Source organism: Aulonocara stuartgranti (genome assembly GCF_965226115.1).
Source record: "Aulonocara stuartgranti genome assembly, chromosome: 17".
Classification (NCBI taxonomy): Eukaryota; Metazoa; Chordata; class Actinopteri; order Cichliformes; family Cichlidae; genus Aulonocara; species Aulonocara stuartgranti.
In genome coordinates this window covers 18,711,078-18,733,866 of record NC_138953.1, presented here as the reverse complement: position 1 = coordinate 18,733,866, position 22,789 = coordinate 18,711,078, and the positions used below count along the sequence as shown (strand labels likewise).

The 22,789-nt window shown below is 41.6% G+C and overlaps 2 protein-coding genes and 1 long non-coding RNA gene across 3 annotated transcripts; all 3 read right to left on the bottom strand.

The window, feature by feature from the left end:
- Positions 1-929: 929 nt before the first annotated feature.
- LOC309692993 (class II histocompatibility antigen, B-L beta chain-like) lies at positions 930-4,842 on the bottom strand. The gene is made up of 5 exons (XM_082511914.1): positions 4,778-4,842; positions 4,415-4,681; positions 3,812-4,105; positions 3,587-3,721; positions 930-3,242 (listed from the first exon to the last, which is right to left on the bottom strand). The coding sequence occupies exons 1-5, from the start codon at positions 4,827-4,829 to the stop codon at positions 3,193-3,195; spliced, it is 798 nt and encodes a 265-aa protein (XP_082368040.1). The 5' UTR covers positions 4,830-4,842; the 3' UTR covers positions 930-3,192.
- Positions 4,843-5,948: 1,106 nt separating this feature from the next.
- LOC309691972 (H-2 class II histocompatibility antigen, A-Q alpha chain-like) lies at positions 5,949-7,972 on the bottom strand. Its single transcript, XM_082510051.1, has 5 exons — positions 7,878-7,972; positions 7,192-7,347; positions 6,816-7,058; positions 6,407-6,688; positions 5,949-6,318 (listed from the first exon to the last, which is right to left on the bottom strand). The coding sequence occupies exons 2-5, from the start codon at positions 7,244-7,246 to the stop codon at positions 6,188-6,190; spliced, it is 711 nt and encodes a 236-aa protein (XP_082366177.1). The 5' UTR covers positions 7,247-7,347; positions 7,878-7,972; the 3' UTR covers positions 5,949-6,187.
- Positions 7,973-21,156: 13,184 nt separating this feature from the next.
- On the bottom strand, positions 21,157-22,444 carry LOC309691832. The gene is made up of 3 exons (XR_014272131.1): positions 22,396-22,444; positions 22,107-22,194; positions 21,157-21,437 (listed from the first exon to the last, which is right to left on the bottom strand). It is a non-coding gene; the product is annotated as an uncharacterized lncRNA (long non-coding RNA).
- Between the last annotated feature and the right edge of the window lie 345 nt (positions 22,445-22,789).

The following is a 22,789-nucleotide window of genomic DNA, read 5'->3' as shown; positions in this document are numbered from 1 at the left end:
GACAGAGCCCAAACTGTAAGTCCGACCATATCTAGTTAGTATCTATCTCTCAACCTCAAGCACTAGCTCAGGCTCCTTCCTCAACACAGGTTCCATGTCCCAACAGCCAGCCTCAACAGGCAGGGATAGGTCCACCGAAGACCCCGCTCTTGACCACCAATCAATACACAATAATCCAACTCCTACGGTGCCTCCTATGGGTAGTGGACCCGCATGAGGGCAGGCTCATGTAGCTTGTTAGGGCTGCACATGGCTTGGCTTCATGGACTAAGGCCCAACCACCAGGTGCTCTCTGCCACGCTCCCTCCCCAGGACGGCTCCAGGGTGGAGCCCGGGTAACCCTTTTCCGGGCTGGATACACCAGTCCCTTGCTTTTTTAATCACTCTTAATAGTTGATAGAATTGGCCGAGTGAGCAAAGAGTATGATACACCAACAAAATTCTCAGTTGAAATACACTCTCTCCATGACATTCATGACAATGACAAAGGGTTCCTGTAGCTCATGTGGTAGAGCAGGTCTCTTACTAACTGGAAAGTTTGTGGTTCAATCCCAGTCTGTAATTTCCTTGTGCTTCTTCTAGTATACTTCATCTCTATTCTCTACCATCAGCCAAGCAAGCTGATTCATTCACCATACGCACATGGATCACTCTCCAACAAAAACCAAAGCAGCTAAAATTGATCATCAACTTATTTGGCTACTTAACTGACCAGATCAATATCCCAGAAGTTTCATCGACTTGACAGTATAGTCTGATTAAAAAGTTTTCATTCAATTTCTTTGAACACTATATTCTTTTTACATGTGAAAAACACCACCTTCGAGGGCCCCACCGACTGTCTGCTCCTTGCATCTGACTGCCAGCAAAAAAATCTCTACATATGATATAGATATAATATCTCTAAACAAAGATGGATCTATCAACAATCACAAATAATAATAGCTTTATTTGTATAGCACTCTTCAAAACACAGAGTTACAGTTATTCACAGTTTAAATAAAAGCCATACATTAAAGATAATTACACATATTTCACCACGCAGTCAGACATTCATTCCAACATACATACATACTTGCAGAGATGCAAATGGCTGCATACTCAAAAAAAAACCCCAGAAAGCTAGAAAGATAATCTATAAACATGTGTTTTCAGCAGAATAAAATCATAAAAACAAAATAAATGAATAAAAATCACAGAATCACAGCAAACCTCGCCTCAAGTTTTAAAATCAGACAGAGGGACAGTCCAGAGACCCCAGCTAGAGTATCAGAGAGGCTGACTGCAGTGATATCATAAGCTCTGTCTTGAGTGTTGTTGTTGAAGCTCTCTATGCACTGTTCTTGAGCTAATATGAAGGCCACATGAAGTCTGAATGTCTGTAACTCTCAACTCTGCATGTGGTTTATAAAAAACTGTAGTTTCCTCATTCTGAAGAGGTGAATTCAGAATGTGTGTGCGTGTCAATCAGGTTGTGTAAAGTGACAGCACTAGGCCTTTGCCAAATGGTGTAAGGCTGAAATTAAGTGCCTTTATAAGGTACTTGGCCACAGAGTGATTGGCAGAAAGCGATAACATCAAAGAACAGGTGTGCTTAAATGAGCGCCTGTGGGTTTTCCCCTGGTTTATTTCTTAGTGCTGCTGAACATCTTCCAAACAGATCAGTTCCTGTTTTACACAATGCTACCTTTGTTTTTACTAAAACCTGTTTATCCTCTTACTGTTCACCACTTACGTGACACTATTCCCCTAAAAGTAAATACTGCCCACAGATTGAAGGCCATGGCAGAGGTTTGCACTCTGAGTGATTTTTATTTTCTTTGGGGATTTTTTGTTTTAATCATTGTTGTATTTATATAAAATTTTATTTCTTTATTCTTTTGATCCTCCTGCTGTAACACAATAATTTCTGTTGTGGGATCAATAAAGTATCTCTCTGTCTATCTATAGAGTGATCCGTGGACGTTGTGGATTTATTATCAGGTCGGATTCAACTCTGTTTCCAACTGTTTACACCTCCATACGCTGAATGTTGCTTCTTTGCATTACCTTCTGGGTACTGCATCTTCTCATATATTAGCCTTCCTTGTTGGTATAGCGGTAAGTATCCCCACCGGTTGGACCTGTGCTAGATATTTGTTTGATGCCTCGATGGAGAGATTTTTTTTGAGTAGCATTCAAATATCTCAGTGAATACAGAATAAAGATTACCACAAAGTAAGAAAGCACAAGACAAGGCTAATCAAAAGGTATAGGCTGAAGCATATGCTTATTACGCCAACCCTTTCAACCCATGGCGGCTCCTTTACACAGGGCTCGAAGCAAAGAAAAAAACAAAGCAAAGCAACAAAACAAAAGACAAAACAAAAAACGTTCCACCTTAGATAAGCAACTACATCAAAGCAAAACAACCAAGAGTTTCAGTATTATTATTATTATTATTATTATTATTATTATTATTATTGCTCTTTTCATTCTTGATTTATATATTTTTCTAATACTCTATTTTTAAACATGTTTTTAAACAAGGAAAATGAACTACACCTTTTTAAATCACTGTCATAACTATTCCACAAGTTAACTCCTCTAGAAACACATATTTGCTTTATGTTTGTCCTTATCTTGTTTGTGTGTTTTTTAAAGAAACCTGTTCCCATATTGACTTTCTCTGACTTTAAACAGCTTCTGAGTACTGTGGCAAAGCAAGTTATTTTGTGCTTTATACATTATCTGTGCCATTTTATATTCAACTAAATCATAAAATTTCAGGGTATTCAGATTAATAAACAAAATGTTAGTTGGTTCTATATAGTTGGAGATAATCATTCTCTTACTTAATTGCTAGGAAGGTACCATGTGGGTGTGCATACTGTGGGTAGCTTTTGAACCATCCTATTATTCCAGGGTTTTTCTACTTTTCCACTTTCACCACTGGTTAACTCACAGGGTTTACTGCTTAATGAGGGTTAATGGCAGTAGAGACAGTGTAATCATTTTTCTATAAAATTATATTACTATACTGTATAAGAGTATTAACTACATTACAAATGTATCCTCTGTCCCGTAGGTAAAAAATGCAAAGCCCCGGTCACTCCAGTCACTCACAACAGACATCGTTATTCAAAGAGCTGTGATATTTGGGGCACCTTGGATGGAGCGTGCCTGTATTTTTGAGCCTGTTTGCTCAGGCTGTTAAGTTGCTCCAGCTTCAGGAAGGGATTCCACAGGAATGAACACTTGTCCTGTTAAAAAGAAGAGCATATTTATCATTTTAACAACTCTATTGGTCAGATTTACTAAGTTAGCAAAACTTAATATTGTTGCAACCACAGAAAAGGCCCAATTTATGAACACAGCAAGAGCAGCATAGAAAAAAATGATGATGATGATGATGATGAGGCAACAGATCTACTTAATAATGATATGCACTGTAGTAAGAATAGGAACAGGATTTTTTAAGGATTCTCTTGAAAACAGAAGGTTAAAGAGACAAAGTCATGAAAGTTACTGAGTGCTGGGCACACAGAGGCTTTCAGTCTTAGATCAGAATATGTTATGTTATGTACACTTCTAACAAACTCCTTACTTTGACACACAGTGATGTATGCAGCAGACTTCTTATTATAGTAGATGATTCCAGATATTGCAATAACAAATCCAGTCACGAGTCCGCACAGTCCAACAGCTATCTGAGTTCGTTGTTCCACTGGGAGGGAGGGGTCTGAAACAGTGAGATAAAAGTGAAACTCGTAATTATGCAGCTTCAGTTTTATCTCTCTACCTTTAATTGGCATCACAGCAGCAAACTTACCCCAGACCACAAACATCGGCTCGGAGAGACCAAGGTGTTCGACCATACAGGCAATTTTTTCTGCTGAAGTTGGGATGTACTCCAGGTAGGAATGAGTCTGGTAGTACCAGTCACCATCAGGCATCACGTCAGAGTAACTGACATCTGTTGTCACCTCCTGGCCGTTCCTCATCCACATCATTCTGATTTGTTTTGGATAAAAGTTGTAGGCACTGCACACAAGCGTAGATGCGTGCTCGCCATTAGGCCTTTTCACTGATTTTAGTCTGACAGTGGGTATAGTTGTCAGATTATCTAAAAAAACACAAGTTCAATGCTTATGATTAAGAAAAATACATTAATACACCTCCTCTGTGAACAGATGTATTCCTTAAATATATGTAATGTATCGTAGAATCGTTGTCAATTATGGCATACTTGGAAATCAACTGTAATGTCATGCAACTGAGCAAAACAAATGAAGTACTATTTTTATTTACAGTAAAATAAATATAATAATCTTATGTCATCAAAAATTATCAGAAAAATATTTGATGTAAAAATTTCACGGCATCAAAACTCCATTCAACATTTTAAAACATTATTAAGAAACAAATCTCTTACATATGGATTGGATGAGGTCTGATGTGTCCGTACACAACAGTTTCCTTTCAATCTTTCTTGTTAGTGCATCAAAAGGATCACTGTTCCACCATTTTGCTGTTTCAATTGAATACGCTGTGAATCCCGTCCAGTTGCCTCTTGTGCTGTTGTACTCCATCATCAAGTTCTTATTAAAAATACTAGTTAATATGTACTCGGTTTTTTCAAAGTGTGGCCCTTTGAATGTACAGCATGCTCTCACTTGGTAAAAGTCTTCATCTGTGAGAACTGAAACAAAAAGAAAGAAATGTACTGACGTTAAACATAATAATTCGAATTTAATATTTCACTGATTTGTTCAAACAGAAGACCTTTGCAGCTCACCTGGACCGAAAAGAGAGGCAGCCACAAACAGGATAAGCTTACGAGTGTACATGTTGCATGTGTGTTGTACGACGATTCAGGAAGATGACTTAATCTGCAGCATTTATATGTTCACCAAAACGAGGAAGCGAAAGCAGATAGGCTGATATAACAGTAAAACACTCAGTGGAAACTCCCTCTATCCATTACATTTATGACAATAACTGATAATGATTATGACTTTGCTCCTTTGTTTAGCTAGCTCTTGTTTGTGCACTAATACTAGATGAAGTGACTTCTGTGGACAATCAAACTGTTGTTTGACAATCAGAAACAGTAGAGAGATGTGGGAGCATTTTATGTTGAGACTGTAAAGAAGAATGTTTTGAACTGTAGATTAAATGTGCATAAATTATAAAGATTTGACATGTTGGTTAATTAAGTTCTGTTAGATTTTGTAAATGGATGATAAGCAGATGAAAAATTCATATAAAGAACCCGACTCTAGCAGCAAATGAATGTTTAGAGCTTAAAATAGATTACAGAATTCAGCCTACAGATATGCTTTCACTTTTATAACAGCTCTTGTGAAAAACATTACTGAAATTTTCTTGTCGGTAAAGTGAACTGTATAACAAAACCTCATATTCTGTCGCAAAAATAAGGCACCTAAATAATCTCTGCAACTATACAAACTTCTTAAAAACTATTTTCCAGAATGTTTTCACTTGTATTGGTTTATTTATATATTTTTTAAACTTAGTTTTCACATCTGTGTAAATAATAGTGTAGTAATTAATAATACTTATGAAGTGTGATGACTTACAATCAGGTAGATGTCTCAGCAACAATGTGTTTAATTCGTTTATGGATACATTCTTTTTTCTAGTCTGGTTTTTATTTTATTTCAGTTGAAAAAAAAGAACCCCACAATTAAGTCTTTTTTCTCATTCTACTTGGCATAATGCACCTAATATGATTTTAGAGTTATGGATCATTAGTGAGGCATATTTCAGCGCTAGAATACCAGTAATGCAAACTTCAAGCTCTGCACTAATGCTAAGAACCAAAAATGTGCTGCAGCGTGTCACATCTAAAAGTGTCGTGTGAAAAGTGCTGGTATCACCGTTCAGCTTTACTGCACAGTATTAATAGTATGAAAGAGTTTTATTATAGAAACACTGACACATCAGCCAAAGAACTACTGCTTTATTTTTTAACTAGAAAGACTTAAATCTGTGGGACTAGTGTATTCATAATGGAAAATGTCAATTGTCGCTGGTAATTTTAACACAGCATATGAGCCATTACACAAGGAATGAAAATAAGAGACAGTTCAGGTTTCTCAGTAAACACAGATGAAAGTTATGCCTGCTGGAAACAAACCAAGGACTATGCAATCTGAGCTCTATAAAATATGTAGTATACATCTCAACCAGTGGGACCAGATTTCCCTGCTTTAAAAAAAAAGTAGGTTCCTATGAAAACTCCAATCAATCCAAGACTCAGGCCAAGTCCACAGAAGACAGCTGGACCTTTGCTGAGCTCATCTGTTTCAACCTCTGCAGAGGACAGCAGAAAGAAATGATGAATTCTAGACATTAAATCGTAATATATGTGCTAAAATATCTGAAGCTTCTTTGTTCTCACCCCAAAACTTGGTCTGAGGCTCGTCCAGCAATTCATGTTCCACAGTGCAACTGTAGATGTCTCCTTTCTCTGGCACAAAGTTGAAGTAGGACAAAACATAAGCAGTCCCATCAGGATTGGACAAAGTTTTGATGAAAGGGTCTTCCACTGTTACTTCTACATCATTCTTGGTCCACTTAATGTTGATCGAAGGAGGAAAGAAGTGGTTGATGAAGCAGATGAGGGTATTATCTTCCCCTGTTATCACTTCATCTCTGGGGTAGATGATGAATTCTGGTGGTTCTAAATTAAATGAACACATGATTTTCTTAAATTCAACTTTCTCGTTTAAAAAAAAAAGATCTAAAAAAACTTGCAGCATAAACAGTGAAAACTGAACAGGAAACATAACAGTTTGAGTTTCACTGACCTTTTTTCTTTATTACAGACTTGTCTGGCTTCCATCTGTGGATGTCATTTTTGCACATACTTCGATATAATACTGCATATTTGTAGGCGTTGGGTAAATGAAAACTTACGGGAATTTTGCTCTCCCAAATCAGAAGATCTTTTTTAAAGTCTGCATAGTATACGTCATCACCATCGAATGCTGCACAGATTTGAGTATCACTTGAGTCAAAACATCCATAGATGTGACAAAGTGTATGACTTCCTAGGATCAAGTGACAACACAGTTAAAAACACAGTGTTAATATATTCTAAATTACAAAAACAATAAATCATAAACACAGCTTACAACATGAAAGTTTACGGATTAACCAGTAATGGGAAATAATGATACCTACCTTCAGCCTCGACGCAGGCTGCTGTAGACAAAATAATTATGGTTTTAAGGAACATATTCAGTCTGTACTTCTCGGTGTTCTGCCTTGTCTTTAGTATCAAAGTTGACGCTGATACAAGACAACTTCCTCATTGTTAAACAAATCATATAAATGTTGCTGGGAAGAGAACAGGAGGAGGGGAAGAGTCAAGTAGAACTTGTTGAACAGCTTAAACTAAGATAAATACAGTTTATTGAGCAAAAAATCAAATCCAAATGAACACATTCACTGTGGATACTGTTGGGTTTTTATGAGAGCGAAGCCAAAAATGCTCAAATTATCAGTTTTCACAATTTATAATTAAACATTTAGAATTTCAAATTAGTTTTACATGGTGCCGTGGACCTCCGTCTCTCTGGCTCAGAGACAAAATGCTGCTATACTCAGGCAGTAAAGACTTTTATTGCGTGTGGTAAAACCAGAATGTTAACATGATTGGTCAGCAGTTGGAGACTTTAGACCCTGTGTATGCCGGCTTGTACACATACACGAGAGACACGAGAGTTCTTCTTTACTTATGTTTACTGTGCTTCTCTAAACGTACACAGGTACACCGTAGAACTGGTGATTACAATTGTACAAGAAAATTATATTCCAGCCTTTAAACATATTGCAATATAAAATTCACAAAATATAAACAAACATACCACTTTGGCCTGCAAGTGGACAAACCAGTGTATTTTGAGCTTAGGACTTGTTATCGCTTCTTTGACATTCACACATCTCGACTGTCACCATGAGCAGCTTCTTTGACCTTTTTTTCCCAAAACAGGAAGTGGCCTCTGGCCTTACCTTAAATGTTAACATGCTCAACATAAAAATAAAACATACAAAATAAAATGCGTTAATTCAAATTACATTATCATTACAAGAGCTCCGCCTAGTGGTCAAGTACTAACAATCCAACAGCTGTTACACTATGTCTGACTCATGTTTCTTCTTCTGCACCTTTTTGGACATTCCCTAACACCAGAATTCATAGCCCTGTTGTTCTCTAGACAAGTCAGAACTAAAGTTTTATACCTTGTGGTGACATCACCAGTCCTGGCGGATGATCCCTCTCACACATTCCTCAGAGAAGAAGGCTTCTCTCTTCTTATGGCTGTTAGTATCTGAGTCTAAATCCAAAGCTATCCTACAATGCATATCTGTGTGCAATATAGGATCAAACATAATATATATCACATATATATATATATATATATATCACATATATATACATATATATGTGATACAAATTTAGGTAATTGTGTAATATAAAATAATGGGAGTACATGAGCTTAGCAGATACAACAGATGGTAAGTGTTGATGGCTAAAGTTGAGTCTACTCATCCTCCATAAGCTCTAATTCATAATCTTTACAAGCGTGGCAGAAGAATAGGGTTGCCAACTCCCTGAAAAATAAATAAGGGACACCTCGTTGCCAGGGCCGGGCAACCCAGTTGTCTTCACCCTTCCCAGTGTGGTGAATTTTCTAGCTCTTTTTTTTTTTGTGTGAAATTATTTTTTTTAACCATTTGACTTGAAGTTGATTTAAGTAGATGCATATTCTATTCTTTGTGATATGAACACATGTGAAACAAGTGATCATTTAGCCATTTATTTTTAGCTCAAAATGACAACATTAACACAATAAAACAGGTCTCTTTCTTAAACAGAAGCCTGTCATTGTCATGGTCCTGGGCCATGTGGGCCCAGTATTCTCAGTTCCTTGTATTTTTGTATTTCGTTCCTTATTTAGGTCTTGTTTCCTGAGTTGTCCTGTTATGTTGTTCCTTATTTGACTTCCCCTTGTGACTCTTATCCCCTGTGTGCCCCTCTATGTATCTGTGAGCCCTCATCTCCCCTCGTGTTTCATTTCCATGTTTCCCCAGCCCACTATGCCCGTGCTCTCTCTCTCCTCCTGTTTGCACCTCTGTGTACTTCCTGTTTTACTTTGACAGTCTCCCGTCAGTGTTGTTTACTCCTGCCATGTCTTGTTATGTTTATCTGTGTCAGCTGTGTTCCCATGTGTGGCCACTTCCCCTGATCATCCCTCTTGTGTATTTAGTCTCTGTGTTTCATGTAGTCTGTGTCGCGTCGTCTGTGTTTCCACCCTCTATGTTTCCATGCCCGGTCTATTGTATTCTTAGTCATAGCTTTACCTTAGTTATTCCCAGTTTAGGTTTCTGTTTAGCCACGCTATCCCTGCTGTATTTGTATACCTTGTCATCAGCCACAATAAAAGGCTCGCTTTTGTTTAAAGTTCACTCCCGTCTGCTCACCTGTGTTCGCACCTGGGTCCACCATACACACCACCGCAGGGTCTGTCACAGCGGACCGTGACAGTCATGCTTAACTTTTGAGAATATAAGTAAATCTTTCTTTAAAAGAACTCTGTCCTGCTTAACTTAAAATAATAGAAAGAAAAACATTCTTGTAACAGTGCACATTTAGTGCATTTAGTACAACTGGCTTCAGCTGAGGTATTATTTCAGCTTTTCTAATGCTAATCAGCTGTTCCTGTTTGTAAACCCGCTTGATCCCATGATTACGCATCTTAACTCATCATCATTATTCATCTATGTATTACTTTTATGTATTAGTCATCAATTTGTTGTAATCATCTATCCTTGCAGTTGTTTATTACACAAAATAAATTATATTATCACACTTCTGGCCACATAGCGCTGATATTCACTGCACATGCCCATATTAACTTTTTCCAGCCAGGTGTTTTCCTTTTCCCATTCTTCCCTTTCTCTGAGGGGAACAAACATTGCTGCTCTAATGCTGGGCTTACACTGTGCGGTTTTTGGCCCATTTTGAGACGATTTTTGAGTCGTGCGACTGATTTGGTGATCGGACCGATTTTGGCCTTCGTCGTGCGTCGTGTGGTATACGTGGGGTAACGAGAAGCCATTAACACCTCACGACCAGCTCCCGATCATCAATCGCTCGTGAGGGTCTCACCACAGCCGCTCACACTGCTCACGCGCAAACACGTAAACGTCGGTGAAACAGACGGAGCAGCACGGCTGTGCAGCGTGTGATCTGGACACAAGCGATGGAGGCACAACTTGTAGAACTTTGGAAAGCTCATCCGAGCCTTTTTGATGTGGCATCACAAAATTATCACGACCACAACAACCATGAGAATAGTTGGATTTACATTGCTGCTCAATCACAGCTGCCTGATCAATGTCTTTCATTAGCAATTTAGCAAAGTTGATGATGGTGGTGTGTCTGTGTGAGTGAAAGACAGAGAGAGCGAGCGACAGATTTTCTGTTATAACCTTCATTTTATGGACGCACAGTGTGAGCACTCAGGTCGCATCAGAGCATCGGGCGGTATAGTGTGAGAGACCCTGCATCGTGACCTATGAACTTCTAACCCCTGCGAGTCAATCGTGCAGTTTGAGCAGGAGCTGAATAACGCGACTGAAAAAATCGCACAGTGTCTGCCCAGCTTTAGGTGTACTGTCATCCGAGACTTGCACCGCAGTGTCGGCGTTTGTTTCCCTGTTGGCCATGCTTGTTGTTGTGGTCACCTGTTGTCTTCCGGTATTTTCTCCGGAAGCGACCTTTCCTCGACCAATGAGATGAGCGGTAATCTGAATTGTCATACTCGAATTGTCATAAGTGTGCTGTCAGCTCATTGGTCACAAAGCAGGAGAGGGGCTGGGAATTATGTTTTCAAACAAAGCGTTAATTCCATTAAAAGTTATAGACTACTTTTGATTCTCACTGTATTACGGGACAAAGTGTGTCCCTTATTAGCTCAATACGGGACGTGTACTTTTGTTTCTAAATACGGGACGATTCCTGTTGCATCTTCAAAAAATAAAAATACAATAACTGAGCCTTACACCGGAGTATCGTTGCACTGGTTTACTGAACCTTTCTTTCAGGGCATGTACAGAACATGAGCATCCATTTTCTACTGCCTCCTACAGGACACACACTTCTTCCACTTCCTTACACATTAATGTAACACAGAACTAATACTGCCTCTCCTGGCATTACCATTGTAACAACACACTCATTCTGTTTCTTTCAGAAGAATAACAGGAACTTAGGATGTAGGTATCTATGAATAATAACTATTATATATACTCATATATTTATATAACCACTTATTTCTTGCGATACCACATCTCCTCCCCCCTTAAGTCAACAACTCCCTTGACTTACAAAATAACTGTTTATCTAAAGAATGCTTAACAAGCAATCAACATGTAATTAAGGTAACCATACAACCATACAACTGTACATAGGTTTCCATGTTTCTCTTTTTTTTTTTTTCTAACTAGGAAGGTACGTCCTTCCTGTGAGATCAGAGCGCATTGTTGCTCTATTTCTGGAAGATCTCACACTACCTAACAAAGTCCTTTAAAGTCTCTGGTGGACGTCTCTCTCTCTGGGAACGTCGCAACACGGGTGTCACTGAGGAGTCTCCGGGAGCTGGAGTCTCCGGAGCATAAGGCAACTCCATTGCCGGAGGTTGTGGAGATGTGTCCAATTCCAATGGCAAGCAGCACTCAGGCACTGATTCTTTGTCAAGCAATGGCTCTACCTCCCTGTCTGGTGTACTGGGAACAGTGTCAGCCACTCTTGCTCTCACCTGATCCACGTGCCGCTTCACAGTTTGACCTGATCCAATGGTAACAATGTAAGACACTGGACCCGATGCTCTCACAATGACTGCGGGAATCCACTTCGGGCCATAGGAGTAGTTTCTGATGAAGACCTTGTCTCCTGGTGTGAAACTTCTCAGTCTTTTCTTGGTGTCATGATTTTCTTTCTGTTTCAATTGTTTGTGCTGCACTTTTGTTTTCACATCAGGCATGAGCAAGTCCAAAACTGATCTGAGTCTCCGTGACATCATCAACTCTGCAGGTGATAAACCAGTAGTGGCATGCGGTGTGATGCGATAACTGAACAGAAATCGGGACAGTCTGGTTTGCAAGGTATCACCTTTGACTTTCTTCATCCCCTCCTTAAAGGTCTGGACCGCCCTCTCAGCTAGCCCATTTGAAGAAGGGTGGAAAGGTGCTGATCTTACATGGTCAATTCCATTCTGCCTCATGAATGACTCAAATTCAGCACTTGTGAAACATGTTCCGTTGTCTGAAACTAACATTTTAGGTAGTCCAAACACACTGAAACTCTGGCGCAGTTTCTCTATAGTTACCTGTGATGTAGAGGATTTCACAGGGTAAATGTCCATCCACTTGGAATAAGCATCCACAATGATTAGAAACATCTCCCCGAGGAAAGGCCCTGCATAGTCCACATGGATTCTGGACCATGGTGACTCCGGCCACTCCCAAGGGTGTGATGGTGCAGTAGGTGGTGACTTGGAGTGTTTCTGACACTCCTCACATGCCTGCACTTCTCTTTCAATGTTCTCATCCATCCCTGGCCACCATACATACGACCTTGCCAAGCCTTTCATCTTCGACATGCCTGTATGAGTCTGGTGCAGGAGTTTCAATATTTTGTCTCGGCCTTTGGTGGGAATAATTACTCGGGCTCCCCAGAGCACGCAACCATCCCTCACACTCAGTTCCAGCTTTCTCTGTCGATACGGCTTTAAACAGGTGTCGGTCTCAGTTGGCCAGCCTTTTAAGGTGTACTCGTGGACTTGCGACAACAAGACATCCTTAGCTGTCCATCGTTTGATCTGTGCAGTGTCCACTAATGTGTCATCCAGTACATCCATCATCAAAACCTGCTCAGCCATCTCTTGCTCAAGTGCTGAGTCTGGTACCGGCAACCGGCTGAGCGCATCCGCGTTTTCATGATGTTTTCCTGGCTTGTACCTGATGTTGTACTCGTAAGCACTCAATGTCACGGCCCATCTTTGTACTCTTGGTGAGCCCATCTGAGGTATAGGCTTCTTTTCATTGAACAGTTAGATTAGGGGTTTATGATCTGTGTAAATCGTGAAAACTCGGCCATACAAGTAGTTGTGAAATTTCGTGATGCCAAATATCACAGCTAGACCTTCTTTGTCAAGCTGAGAATACTTTTTCTCAGCAGGAGAGAGTGTGCGTGACATGAACCCCAAAGGTCTCTCGCTTCCATCCTCCATCTTATGTGACAATACGGCGCCTACGCCGTATGGGGATGCATCACATGAGAGAACCAACTCACGGTCAGCAGAATAATGAACTAACACCTCTGCTGAGTTCAACAGGTTCTTAGATTTCTGGAATGCTTCCTCTTGTCTCTTTTGCCATGTCCACCGTACCTCGTGTCTCAAAAGTTCATGTAAGGGTGCCAACAGGGTTGCCAGGTTTGGAAGGAATTTGTTGTAGTAATTTAGCAAACCTAAGTATGCTTTCAGTTCAGTGACATTTGTGGGGGTAGGTGCGTCCATGATTGCTTTAACTTTGTTTTCCGCTGGGTGGAGCCCCTGGGCGTCCACTATGTGCCCCAAGTACTCCACTTTCTCTTGCATGAAGGCACACTTACACCTCTTTAACCTCAACCCAGCTTCCTCCAACCGGGTCAACACCTCATCCAGGTTCTGTAGATGGCTTACTTCATCCACTCCAGTCACTAAGATGTCATCTAAATACACCGCTACATGAGGTATCCCCTTCAAAAGACTTTCCATGGTCCTCTGGAATATTGCTGGAGCAGAGGCCACTCCAAAAGGCAATCTATTATACGTGAACAGCCCCCGAGATGTGTTTACTGTCACGTACTTTTTCGATTCGTCATCCAAGAGGATTTGCTGGTAAGCGTGGCTCATGTCTAATTTTGAGAACTGCTTACCCCCGGACAGTGTGGCAAACAAGTCCTCCATTCTGGGTATGGGGTACTGTTCCAGTGAAGCCACGGTATTTACAGTAAGCTTGTAATCCCCACACAGTCTTATTGTCCCTGTGGGCTTCAGGAGTGGCACTACTGGTGCCGCCCATTCAGCATATTTCACTGGCGAGATGATGCCTTCTTTCAACAGTCGGTCTATTTCCTCGTCGACTTTTGCTCGCATAGCAAAGGGGACAGAACGCAGACGGAAGAAGCGTGGGGTGACATCACTTTTCACATGAATAGCAGCTTTCATTCTTTTCAGGGTGCCCAACTCCTCTTTGAACACATTCTCATGTTTACTTAACACTTGCTGAAGTGTTTTTTCTGTTGTTTTGACTTGGTGCAGCTTTCTGTTGTTAGGACTGTTTTTCACTTCACCCCAGTCCAATTTAATTTCCTCGAGCCAAGCTCGACCTAGCAAGCTGGGGCCGTCGCCTTCGACCACCACCAGGGGCAGATGTTTTTTCTGCTGCTTGTATTTGACGCTGACTCGTGTTGCACCAATCACCTTAACAGGATCCCCTGTATAAGTTTCGAGCTTGATTTTGATGGGCTGCAGGCTGGGGGGCTTGCTGTCTTTCCCTGTTTCTCTGAACGTTGCTTCGTTCATGACTGTTAGGCAACATCCAGTGTCTATTTCAAAGTTCACCTTTTTCCCATCAATTTGCATATCCACAGTGTAGGGGTCTACTCTTCTTAAGTGTACCACACTGCCACGCCCTAACTTGAACAGTTTTCTTTTGTGCCCTTGACTGCACTTGACACAGTTCAACATGAAAGAGTCATCTTCAGAGCTATCAGTTTTGTTGTTATCTGCTTTCTCGCCCACATTGTGAGTACTGTAGTGTGAACTCTGCTTTTTTTCTTTCTTTACATATGTCGATCCATACTTTTTCTGGTTCAGTTTAGTCTTGCTTTTACAAGCTCTAGCTATGTGTCCCACTTTACCACAAGCATGACATTTTTCTTGTTTGTACTTACAGTCTGCTGCTGTGTGCTTGGTTCCTTTGCAACGATAACACTCTTTATTTTCTGCTTTAAAGGTACGACTCTCCTGTTGTCCTCTAGTGAGACTGAAACATTTTGCTGATGCCCTTGAGGTCTGCAGGTCCTGTGCATTTTTATTTGCAGTCTCCATGGCTACTGCAATTGACAGAGCCTTGTCAAAAGTGAGATCTATTTCTGACAAGAGACGTCTCTGAATTCGGTCATCCTTAATTCCGCAGACGATCCTATCTCTCAACATCTGTTGTAACGTGTTGCCATAGTTACAATCCTGTGCCAGGCGACGCAGCTCCGCTACATATTCCATGACTGTTTCATTCGGCTTGCGGGAGCGAGAGTCGAACTTATACCTTTGCACAATTTCACTGGGCTTCGGATCGAAGTGATTTTTCATCAGAAGCACCAGCTCTTGGAAGGTTTTGTCTTTGGGCTTGGTCGGACTGAGAAGGTTTCGCATCAAGCTGTACGTCGCTGCTCCGACGACACTTATTAATATCGCTCTTTGTTTCTCTGCATCGTCGATCCCGTTAGCTGCGAAAAACTGCTCGAGTATTTCCGTATACTCATCCCAAGTCTGATTCTTTGGATCGAACGCTACTAGCGTGCCAATTGTAGCCATTTCCACTTCGAGGTCACTGCCTTCTATTTCCAGCCGAAAACTTTTGCATTTTTTGAAAAGCTAGCCAAACCTGTAGCCGACTCCATCACTTTATTTTCTTCTCTTTTCTTTCAGTCCGATCGCCCAAACTCCTTCCCCCTAAACGTCCTCGTCGCCAAAAAGATGTTGCATCTTCAAAAAATAAAAATACAATAACTGAGCCTTACACCGGAGTATCGTTGCACTGGTTTACTGAACCTTTCTTTCAGGGCATGTACAGAACATGAGCATCCATTTTCTACTGCCTCCTACAGGACACACACTTCTTCCACTTCCTTACACATTAATGTAACACAGAACTAATACTGCCTCTCCTGGCATTACCATTGCAACAACACACTCATTCTGTTTCTTTCAGAAGAATAACAGGAACTTAGGATGTAGGTATCTATGAATAATAACTATTATGTATACTCATATATTTATATAACCACTTATTTCTTGCGATACCACAATTCCGTATTTTAAGGGACGGTTGGCAACCCTAAGAAGAGTTTTGAAGCTTTTGCAGGTGAAGCAGAATCATTGATCTGCCTGCTCGTTGTTCTTATAATAAATTCTAGGTGAGGAGGAAAAGCCACTGGGCACAGGGGAGAGCCAACACCCCAGGAACGTTTAACCCACAATCCTGCAATCCTAATTACTGTATTTAGTTAAATGCTGCCACCTGGCATGGCATTTTAAAATCAACAGCAAACAAGTTCTGCTAACTTTCAAGTTACTTTTTATGTTTCACAACATACAGTCAGGCTCCACACGCATTTAAATGACAACAACATTTTTGTAATTTTGGCCACAATACAATTTAAGAGCAAACAAATATTCATGTGATTGTCTAAGGAGCTTGGGAAGAAACGTGTCTGGACTTCTTTAAGTTGGACTTCTGTTTAAGTTGTCCATTTTGGACAGAGAGGACAGATGGTTTGAAAGTGGAGTGAAAGAAGCCATCCATGTCCACTGTGAACAACCATCTTTGAACAGAGGCGGTGGCTTACGACACCAACTGTCTGCCATCTATAATCCAGTTTCGAGATCCCTCCCAGACGCCTTAACGCCCACTCACATCCTGGGCCATTTGACGTCAGGAAATCACATGATAGGGTGGATAGGTTTCACAAGAAGTTCCCCGGAAACCCATTTTCACACTTTGGCTCGTGTGATTAGGTAGGATCATTAGGAGGTCCATTGTCCCTCTTGGGGGGACACTCCCATAAGGCTTAAATCTGGGACTCTCCACCAGAGGCGGAGCCAGACATTTGAAACACCCAGGGCTTAGCCCTAAAGTCAAGTCAAGTCAAGTCAAGTTTATTTATAGAGCACATTTAAAAACAACCAAGGCTGACCAAAGTGCTGTACAGTAAATACAGATAAAAATACAATAGAACACAATTTCGTAAAACACCTCGCTGATCAAATAAAAAATAAATAAACAAATAAATTAAACCTTTCTAAAAGCCAATGAAAAGAGGTGAGTTTTAAGAGCAGTTTTAAAAGTTTCTAGGCTTTTGGAGAATCTGACGTGAGGAGGTAAACTGTTCCACAGTCTGGGTGCAGCCACAGCAAACGCCCTCTCTCCCTTTGTCTTTAATTTATACCTGGGAACATCTAAAAGCATCAGATCGGCTGACCTCAAAGATCTCCTGGGGCGGATACTAAAGGGTAGTATGCATGTGGGATTTTTTATTTATTTTTTTTTTGGGGGGGGGGGTTAGAAATGACTGAAAGATTAATAGAGATAAGATAAGATAAGATAAGAGTTTTCAAAAGCACGGCACCGACAGAAGTTACAGAGTTACAGAATATTATATATATATATATATATACACACACACACACACACACATATATATATAAATACAGAGACAGATATAAATAAAATATACGAAGGGGATAAATAGAATAAATAGGAATAAAAATTAAAATACAAGTGATTTGCACATTTCAAGTATTGAGTCTATTGCACATTTGACTATTTACAAAAGTATTGCACAAAGGTATTGCACAGTGAGGTGAAGAGGCACTACAGCTTAGTTGTTCCCCCCTCCTTTGTCCTCCTCTCTCCCCTCCCTCTCCCCTCCAGAGAGGAGTTAAACAGTTTGATGGCGTGTGGGACAAAGGAGTTAGTCTGTTAGTTCTTGTCTTGGGGAGAAGCAACCTGTCACTGAACAGACTCTTCTGGTTGTTAATGGCCATGTGCAGAGGATGCCCAGCATTGTTCATAATGTCCAGCAGCTTTTTTAGTGTCCTTTTCTCTGCCACTGTCACCAGAGTGTCCAGCTTCATGCCGACCACAGAGCCAGCCTTCCTGATCAGTTTCTCCAGCCTGGATGAGTCCTTCTTTGCTGTGCTGCTCCCCCAGCACACCACAGCATAGAAAAGTACTCCAGCAACCACTGACTGGTAAAACATCCTCAGGAGCTTCCTGCAGATGTTAAAAGACCTCAGCCTCCTGAGGAAGTACAGTCAGCTTTGGGCTTTTTTATACAGGTGCTCTGTGTTGCATGACCAGTCCAGTTTATTGTCCACCCACAGCCCGAGGTACTTGTACTTGTTGACCACCTCCACCTCCTCCCCCTCTATCTGAACCGGCAGTGGACCTTCTCTGGACCTCCCGAAGTCCACAACCAGTTCCTTAGCCTTTGAGGTGTTGAGTTGAAGGTGGTTTGTGTGACTCCATGCGACAAAGTTCCTCACCAGACTTCTGTACTCCTCTTCCTGATCATTCCAGATACACCCCATGATGGCCGTGTCATCTGCAAACTTCTGAATATGGCATAATTCAGAGTTGTAGCAGAAGTCAGAGGTGTACAGGGTGAAGAGAAGAGGGGACAGCACAGTTCCCTGTGGTGCTCCTGTGCTGCTGACCACAGTGTCAGACGTGATGTCCTTCAGCCTGACGTACTGTGGTCTGTCGGTGAGGTAGTCGGAGATCCAAGCCACCAGGCAGGGGTCCACCTCCATCCTGTTCAGTTTTTCCTGAAGCATACAGGGCCGGATGGTATTAAAGGCACTGGAAAAGTCAAGAAACAGGATCCTGACCGTGCCTTTTCCCCCATCCAGGTGTGAGTGGGCTCTATGCAGGAGGTACAGGATGGCATCCTCCACTCCGACATCCGCCTTATATGCAAACTGTAGTGGGTCCTGGGCATGTTGTACCTGTGGTCGGAGGAGGTTGAGGAAGAGCCGCTCTAGAGTCTTCATAAGATGTGACGTCAGTGCCACCGGTCGGAAGTCATTCAGCTCATTGGGCCGGTTCCTTTTGGGGACCGGGACGATGCAGGATGTCTTCCATAGGGCGGGCACTCTCCCCAGTCGCAGACTGAGATTGAAGACTTGTTGTAGCGGCTCCCCAAGTTCAGCAGCACACGCCTTTAGCATCCTAGGACACACCTTGTCTGGGCCTGCTGCCTTTCTGGGGCGAAGCTTCCTCAGTTGTCTCCTGACCTGATCCACTGTGACACTGGGAGATGTTTTGGAGGGGGGGGGGGGGGGGAGAGAAGATGTCTTGCTGCTGAGAGAGGGATTGGAGGAGGGGGGTGTCTTAGTGTCAGGAAGGGGGGGGAAGCGAGGGAGGTAGGAGAGTGGGGAGAGGACTCTGTAGTAAAGGTGAGGGTGGGGGGGTTGTGGGCTGGTCAAACCTGTTGAAGAAGTTGTTGAGTTCGTTTGCCTTCTCCACAGTCCCCCCCCCCCCCCCCACTGTGCTTTTCTTGGTGTTGTGGCCTGTGATGGTTTTCACACCATTCCAGACCTCCCTCATATTGTTCCTCTCCAAATTCTGCTCCACTTTCCTCCTGTAGGTGTCCTTTGCTTCCCTCAGGCAGCGTTTCACCTCCTGCTGTGCTGCTTTCATCTCCTCCTTCACTTTGCTCCTGAAAGCCTTCTTCTTCATGTTGAGGACAGCTTTGACTTCCTGTGTTACCCACGGTTTGTTATTAGGATAACACCGTACCATCTTAGCAGGGGTGACCGTGTCCACACAAAAGTTGAGGTAGTCTGTAAGACAGTGTGTTGCCCCCTCTATGTCCTCACCAAGTGGGCTCAGAAGCACATCCCAGTCTGTGGTGTCATAGCAGTCTCTCAGAGCATCCTCCTTTTCTGGGGTCCATCTCCGGATGGAGCGCGTTGTGACCGGCTGCCTTTGGACGAGGGGTGTGTATTGTGGCTGTAGGTAAACCAGGTTGTGGTCTGACTTCCCTAGTGGGGGGAGGGGGGTGGCTCTGTATGCATCTCTCACATTGGCATACAGTAGGTCAATTATCCTGTTGCTCCTTGTGGGACAATTCACAAACTGGTGAAAAGCAGCCAGAGTAGAATCCAGTGTGGCATGATTAAAGTCTCCAGATATAATAATGAAAGCCTCGGGGTTTTGTGTCTGAAGTCTTGCTGTGACTGTGTGTATTTTCTCACAGGCAGCTGCTGCGTCGGCCCTCGGAGGGATGTAAACACACACACAGATCACATGATTGAACTCCCGAGGTAGATAATATGGCCGCAAGCTAACAGCTAGCAGCTCCAGGTCCGGACGGCATACCGAAACTTTAACGGAGACGTGTCCAGGGTTACAGTATCTGTTGTTAACGTAGACAATGAGTCCCCCACTTTTTCCGCTGGCCTGCGTGTCCCTATCGGCTCTCACGGATGTGAAACCGCATAGGTCTACGTTAGCCTGCGGCGTTAGCTCGGTTAGCCACTTCTCCGTGAAGATAAACAAGCTGCACTCACGGTATAGTCTGTGGTTGTTCAGAGCGCACAGTTCGTCCATTTTATTCTGTAGCGAGTTCACGTTGCCCATGATCACTGTTGGGATTGATGGTTTGAATCGCCTCCAGTGATCCGCTCTCCTCGCTCCAGCTTTGCAGCCTCTGTAGCTCCTCTTTATCTCAGCCGGGATGTTGTGTCGCATGCCGGTCTGTCCCTTTGTTCTTAGTGCCAGTAGCTTGGCTCTCGAATAGATGAAGGAGCTGGTTCCAGAAGTTTTAAAAAGTCCATTATCCATCTTGTATCGCTATATCTAAGAGGTATAAGTAGAGTAACTAGAGTAAGGTGAAATAAAGTTTGAAAGCCTAGTCTAAAAAAAGTTAAAGTTAAGAAAAAGGTGCGGTGTTGCAGAGCTACTTGGAAAGGCTGCCGTCACTCCAGCGCCATCTTTCAAGTAGGCTCTGTAATTGGCTCTGTTTTGAGTTTTGTTCAAAAAAGAATGACTTCATATAGGGAAAAATATATATCACATATGCAGGACACCTTAAACTAGGTTTTTAATTAAGCAGCAAGGCAGAACAAAATCAGGGCTGTATCAAGACACGAGGACTAAACCCCAATTCAACCAGACCCAGAACTGATCCTGAATTAAAACAGGACTACAACAGTTCAAAATCAGGACTACTTGGGACTTAACCAAGACAGAACCAGATGATAGTAGCACTAAAAATCACCATAGACCTGCACTACACTTGTTTTTTTAATTCTACCAAAGTCCACTATTTAGATTGAGAAAAGTTTATATAATTATTTAGCCTTGTTGTGCAAACAAGCCTGCATAACTTAATAAATATAGAATTTGAAAAATAGCAAACCTCAAAAGAAACACTAGGTACGAGATACATGAGTACCTATGATACGGTGATACTTTTGGTAAACAACCATTTGACTAACATGTGTGTCTCACCTGCTCTTGTTCATCTCTGTTCTGTCCTCATTCTCCTCTCTCTCCCTCTCTGTTCCTCTCTCTCCCTCTTTGTGCTGACAATCATCAAATATACAGTTGAAACCAGATATTTACACACTCTTCAGATCAAAACAAACACCTTTTTAATTGTAACATCAAATCAGACTAAATGTTTATTTTTTTAGATTAAATATAAAAAACATATTTGTTAACTTTAAGTGTAAAGAGAGAAACTATCTGTATTTCTTAATTACAAATGGCACCAAATTGTATTCAAACTGAGCCACACTAATGGAGCTCCACGATTCTCTTCCTGGTGTTTTGGTTGACATCTCTTGATTTTCCCATGTCACAGAAACAGGCTCTGTGTTTTTCCTTATATGCATCCACAGCTGTGCCACCAATTTACTCACATGGACTCTACTAACCTATCAGAAGCTTCTTCAGCTCAGAATGGAATCGTCTGGAGTTTTCTTATTAATTAACAATAAACTTAGTGTACATGTACTCCTAATTTTGATCAAAGTGATAAAAAATAGACAGCTCTGTCTCTCTTTATTCTGACATTTAACTAATTCAAAATATATTTCAATATTTATCTAAAACAAAATGTTTTCTCCCTAAAGTGTATGTAAATATCTGGTTACAAATGTGAATATCCTGCTGTGTACTGAAATCCCTCTTGTTTTGCATAGAAATATACTGAACAACATACAAAGCATAATATATAAAATAACATTTACCTGAGTTTTTTCTTTGAAAGAACCCTCTAATGTCCATTCTTATATTTCAGTACATAACTGAAACCGATTTAGTCGGGGAGAGTAAGAACTGAAAATATGAAATAAACACACGTAAGCTAAGACTCTCTAAAAAAAATAGCATTTGTTCGGCTTTTCATTTCACCATTTGTTGATTCACTTGAACAGCAAGTAACGTAATATTGGTCAAGTGATCAATTTGATATCAATCTTTCGTGATGCACCGTCATATTTACATTATTTGTACGGTACGAATGATTTGCTTTGGTACCTGCTCAAACTTAAGCTCTCCTTAGTATGGCTGGCTCAGTTTCTCCAACAGCGCACTCACAGGCAGCAGCTGCCTCGCCCTCTCGCTCAGTCGCTTAGTGCCTGAGCTCGGATCATACCAATATCAGAGGGGATGCACGCACAATCGTAAATTCCCATAGTGTGCACTATGTGCTTCGAATATTGCTTGCACTTTTTGTTTTATACAGTATGAAAAAATTACACTCCAAAAGACCCCGGGCTTCTGACAAAAAGACCCAGGCTTAAGCCCAGTAAGCCACCCCCACGCTCCGCCCCTGCTCTCCACCATTTGACCTTAGAAGAGAAGAAGCTTCTCAGATGAGAGGTGACACATCTTCAAGCAACTTAAAGAGCAAGACTCAGGGAGGGCCAGC

Coding starts and splice junctions, on each gene's coding strand:
- LOC309692993 (XM_082511914.1), bottom strand. CDS start 4,829: ATGTACACTCGTAAGCTTATCCTGTTTGTGGCTGCCTCTCTTTTCGGT. Junction 3,722..3,811: donor GCCGATGTTTGTGGTCTGGG/GTAAGTTTGCTG, acceptor TCACTGTTTCAG/ACCCCTCCCTCCCAGTGGAA. Junction 3,243..3,586: donor ATACATCACTGTGTGTCAAA/GTAAGGAGTTTG, acceptor TCTTTTTAACAG/GACAAGTGTTCATTCCTGTG.
- LOC309691972 (XM_082510051.1), bottom strand. CDS start 7,246: ATGTTCCTTAAAACCATAATTATTTTGTCTACAGCAGCCTGCGTCGAG. Junction 6,689..6,815: donor GTCTGTAATAAAGAAAAAAG/GTCAGTGAAACT, acceptor CATTTAATTTAG/AACCACCAGAATTCATCATC. Junction 6,319..6,406: donor GCCTCAGACCAAGTTTTGGG/GTGAGAACAAAG, acceptor TGTCCTCTGCAG/AGGTTGAAACAGATGAGCTC.